Source organism: Chenopodium quinoa, unplaced genomic scaffold (genome assembly GCF_001683475.1).
Source record: "Chenopodium quinoa cultivar QQ74 unplaced genomic scaffold, ASM168347v1, whole genome shotgun sequence".
Lineage (NCBI taxonomy): Eukaryota > Viridiplantae > Streptophyta > Magnoliopsida > Caryophyllales > Amaranthaceae > Chenopodium > Chenopodium quinoa.
In genome coordinates this window covers 3,632,482-3,637,334 of record NW_018742914.1, presented here as the reverse complement: position 1 = coordinate 3,637,334, position 4,853 = coordinate 3,632,482, and the positions used below count along the sequence as shown (strand labels likewise).

General features: G+C 40.0%; 1 protein-coding gene across 1 annotated transcript; it reads right to left on the bottom strand.

Moving 5' to 3' along the window:
• Positions 1–1,945: 1,945 nt before the first annotated feature.
• On the bottom strand, positions 1,946–2,599 carry LOC110727630. Its single transcript, XM_021907208.1, has 2 exons — positions 2,303–2,599; positions 1,946–2,221 (listed from the first exon to the last, which is right to left on the bottom strand). Exons 1-2 carry the CDS (start codon positions 2,474–2,476, stop codon positions 1,946–1,948), a joined length of 450 nt encoding a protein of 149 aa, XP_021762900.1. The 5' UTR covers positions 2,477–2,599.
• Between the last annotated feature and the right edge of the window lie 2,254 nt (positions 2,600–4,853).

Here is a 4,853-nt window from a genome sequence, read left to right as displayed (position 1 = left end):
ATTCAAAACCTTTGTGTTAGTCTCACAAACATAAAATAATTAAAGCAATAAACATATCATAAACTTATGAAAACTAGCTGTATTAATTATCTTTTATTATTAAAGTTATCGTTTTTGCAAATAATTATTATTATTTTGCTAAATATTTTTATAAATTTAATAACGTTTTTTTATTATTTAAAACGAAGAAAACGAGTAATATTAATAATTTTTATTCATAATTTCCAAAATACATGTTACAATTTGTACTTCAAACTACTAAATTACAAAATATCGAAGTACAGCTAACACTACCTGTATTTTTTACCCTGCTCCACCGAAGTAATTTTCGGGCTTTACTTGTGGATTAACAAATAAATTAATACAGCCATTAGGAGGACCACTAGCCCAACAATATACATGAAGTACACCTTTATCATCCTCATGTCTTCCTCAAAAGTGAAGGAAAGTCGATCTTCTTAGTTTTCTTGAAACATGGTGGCCGAGTTTAATGGTGGTTTTTGTTTGGTTTTTCAGGGTAAAGAGGAAGATGGAAGGAGATAAGAATTAAGTGGTGAGTGGAGATTATGGATATGGGTAATTTTTTTTTATAATTAAAAAGTATGTATTTTAGACCGTATTTTTATACTTATATGTATAATAATCGTATAGTATAAAGTATAATATTTTTTGTCTCGCCAGAGGAATATGTCATTTTCTTTATAAACAAGCATTATTTACCCCTTTAGAGTGTAATAAGTATAGTCGTATGTTCGCTTAGATTGTTAGAGTATTTTTTATTTATTTATTTATTTATTTTATTTAGTGATTTTTGCGATTTGTGTAATACCCTATTATTTGACCAGTTTACCTATAAAGACCACTACTCTAACGACTCATGCTCAATCAATGTAGGAAAATGACAAACATTCTCACACCTAAATAGGTACTACATGTTGTAGTCCTAAAGGGATCTCATTTTATTTACACTTGTTAAAATATCTTTGTCTTTTTGTCCCGCAGTTAATACTTGATCCGATAAATATAAGTTCAAACCAAACCCGTCGATATTTATTTAGGTAAAAGAGAGATATGTATGGGAAAAATTGCCAAACTAAGCGTTTTTGGGAAACAATTTCCCAAACAAGACGCGTGGCAAAACTATTTACTAAACTAAGCTTCCAGAGTAAAACGCCAACCATGATGGTGTTTTACCCTGGGCATTTATTTTTTTTTAATTTTTAGTCAAGGATAAAACACCATCAAGGGTGGCGTTTTACTGCTGGGCAAATTTTTTAAAAAAAACACATTTACACAAAAACGCTAACGTCGTTGGCGTTTTACCCTGAGTGATTTTTTTGAAAATAATTTACCCCCCTAAAGCGCCACCATGGTTGGCGTTTTATCTCTGCACACAAACACAGCTACACAGCAACAGCAGCAACAACCACAGGAGCTGCAACAACAACAGCAACAACCACAGGAGCTGCAACAACAACAACAGCAACAACCACAACAACTACAACAACAGCAACAGCGACAACCCCAACAAGAGCAACAGCGACAACCCCAACAAGAGCATCAACAACAATCACAACAACTACTACAACCTTAACAACAGGAACCACAACAATAACTGCAACAACATCAGCAACATTAACAACAACAACACCAGCAACCAATACAATGAAAAGAATGAATGCGTATGGTGAAGTTGATAATGTACAGAAAATGAACTAAAAAGGTTAGTAAAATTGATAATATTTATTTGGATACAATGTACTATAGAATCTGATTACAACTAACAAAAGAAGTTCTAAGATCCCGATTCATCTATTGTATGTAAGTGTTGTCTATCCAATCGCGGTCTTCTACGACGGTAGTACTGAGATACCGTTGTGAAAGGATCTGGGGCAGAGGTCTGGGGAGGAGTCTGTTGGCTGGAAGATGGTCCTTCCTGAGATGATTATGGCGCAGACATGTGGATGGCGATATCTTCCTGATCATCAAAAAACAGGGGGGACCCTGTAGGGGACGTGTGAGTCTGTCCCCTACTACTGCTGCCTACCTCACGGTGTGAACGGCGGTGTGATTGGTCCCGGCCCTGGGGGATAAGATGGCCATGACCATGTCTTTGTAAGCTACTCACAGTCATTGCGTGAATGTCATCCAACTGCGGTATGGTGGGATATGATATGCTCAAGACTTCTAGTGCATCATGTATAGCAAGCATATCAGACGCCTGCATTAGTCAACAATCAGCCATTTTAATAATTAAAGAAACTATAAATTGGAGGAAAAGAAAAAATGACAAAAAACTCACATATCCACTGATGTCTCCAAAAGCTGGGTGGTAATGCGTTGAGGGTGGGGTGTAGTTAGGGTTGATGAAGCGTCGGGTAATGCTCCTGTACCATACCATGTATGGATCGTGATACTCCATCAGGCCTTGGACAGGCGCACCATCCGCGACGTGCTGCAGCCGCTGGTCCCACATGTCAATGTAAGGGGCATGCTAAACTGCCCAGTTAACCTCCCCCTTTCCTCGTCGGTCTGTCCTGTGCAACTGGACACTCGTGTCACACGGGGCGGGGATGGCTTGACAAAGGCCAAACTGTCGCATGACTCTGTCGGGGAGGTGAGCCTCCACCAACTCAAAACAGATGAGCACTGTCATGGCACGCCACTCCATCTGGTGATCAAGAAGATATTGGGGCATGGCATCGACTAAGTGAGGGACGTACGGATCCCACGTCATCTGCATTAACAAGCAGTCGTTAACATCATAATTAACTTATTAAAATAATGAACACGGTGTTAAATTAGTTTTTAAAGTGAACTATAACCTGAGACTCGCTCAGTCTGTCGAAGGCATCTCTATAATACAGCAGACCCCTTGCTGCAAGCACACGAGTAAGTCTCCGCCCTAGCCACCTGATTACATGTATAATAATAGTGTTCATGACAAAATTAATAGAAAATTAAAACCATATGTGGATAACTTAACAATAAGTCATACATACCGGCAACCGTATGCTAAGTCCGGTGGTGGGTGTAGCGGCGCCTCATATGCATGCTCCTGATCGTCTTCCTCCTCCTCCTCGCGTCGACGCCTAGCATGCATAGCTGGCCTACCAACGTGGATGTGCTCCCAAGCCCATAACTGTAATAAAAAAAACAAAAGTTTAGTCTAGCCAATGTTTAGTACGTAATAGGTAGAAAATGGTATGAAAGTACAAGACTACCTGAAGCACAATCAAGGGACCGCTGATCTCCCATCTACTACGCTGGGATGCTCTGCAAAGATGTCGATATAAGGTTGCCAGACACGCACTACCCCAGCTGTAGTCACGTATACCCTCCCAGTTGTTCTCTAACAGCTGTAGGTAGATCAACTGTATGTGACTACCACTCTTGTTACTGAATAATGATCCTATCAACATGAACAGGTACGCTCGAGCGTATCTTTGGACGACCCCATCATCAGCATCAGGAGGAAACACCCCAAATGTCTCTCGTAACAATATGTGTCTTAACCCTGTGCCTCTAACATCGGTCGCCTCAGGCCTCACCCCTAACACCCTCTCAACAAGGCCACGAGGGTCCTGTATAATCGGTCTTGTAACTGCCCTACCATGCACTGGGAGCCGTGTAAGTATCGCCACATCTTGGAGCGTGACGGTGGCCTCCTGAAGGTTCAATGGGCACTCAAGAGGGGGGGGTGAATTGAGTGTTAAGTAATCGTTAGCGATTTTTGCTTCTTTTCGGATTATGTGTAAGGAACCAGTTGTGCTGGTTCCCTTATGCAGCGGAATAAAACAAAGCAATAAAGAACACCACAGATTTAACGAGGTTCAGCCAACTCTGGCCTACGTCCTCCTATCCTAAGTCCTTTATTAATCTACTCCGAAAAATAAAGACAAAGAACACTCTACTGTTTCCCTACTCCGGAAACCAGTAAACCCCACACTCTACTCCGAATGTGCTCTAAACTTACCCTCGTAAGTTCCTAGTGTGTTTGAACTCACAAACACTCACCAAGTCTTCAACCCCTCTGTCAAAGACTTAATACAAGATCAAGAACTCTCTAATGATCTAACTCTCAAAAGTCAAATAGAGAAAAACGTTAAAACACTATTATGCTCTTGTGTATCACTTAATAATTGAATTAGTGCTTTTAGCTCTCAAAAATAAAACTCTATTAAAATACGTGAGAGCCGTATCTGATTATTCTGTTTGCTTAATCTGCAGCCCTAGGAAGAACCCTAGTTCTCCCATCATACTCATTTCGAATTCACTCTGCATAAGATTTGCAAATTCATCACACAAAGTTTGATTAGTAGCACCAAATAAAAAATCATCAACATAAATTTGTACTACAATCAAGTGTTTCCCCCTGGTTTTTATGAACAAGGTCTTGTCTACTGTTCCCCTCTTGTAATCATTTGCCATCAAGAAATTGGACAGTCTTTCATACCAAGCCCTTGGAGCTTGTTTTAAGCCATATAATGCTTTATCCAACTTGTATACATGCTGGGGAAACAGTGCATCTTCAAAACCAGGTGGCTGCTCCACATATACTTCTTCCTTCAAATAGCCATTAAGGAAGGCAGTCTTCACATCCATCTGAAACAGCTTAAAATTCATGTGAGCAGCATAAGCAATTAAAATCCTAATAGCCTCTAGCCTAGCTACTGGTGCAAACGTCTCATCATAGTCAATTCCTTCTTGTTGATTGTACCCTTGCACCACTAGCCTTGCTTTGTTTCTGACTATAGTACCAAGGTCATCTAACTTGTTTCTAAAGACCCATCTAGTACCAATGACTGATCTTTCCTTTGGACGGGGAACCAGGTGCCAAAGCTGGTTCCTCT

Excerpts from the sequence above, each read along its gene's own strand:
- LOC110727630 (XM_021907208.1), bottom strand. The coding sequence starts at position 2,476 with ATGTGGGACCAGCGGCTGCAGCACGTCGCGGATGGTGCGCCTGTCCAA. Across the intron at positions 2,222-2,302 it reads TTGGAGACATCAGTGGATAT|GCGTCTGATATGCTTGCTAT; the intron begins GTGAGTTTTTTG and ends TGACTAATGCAG.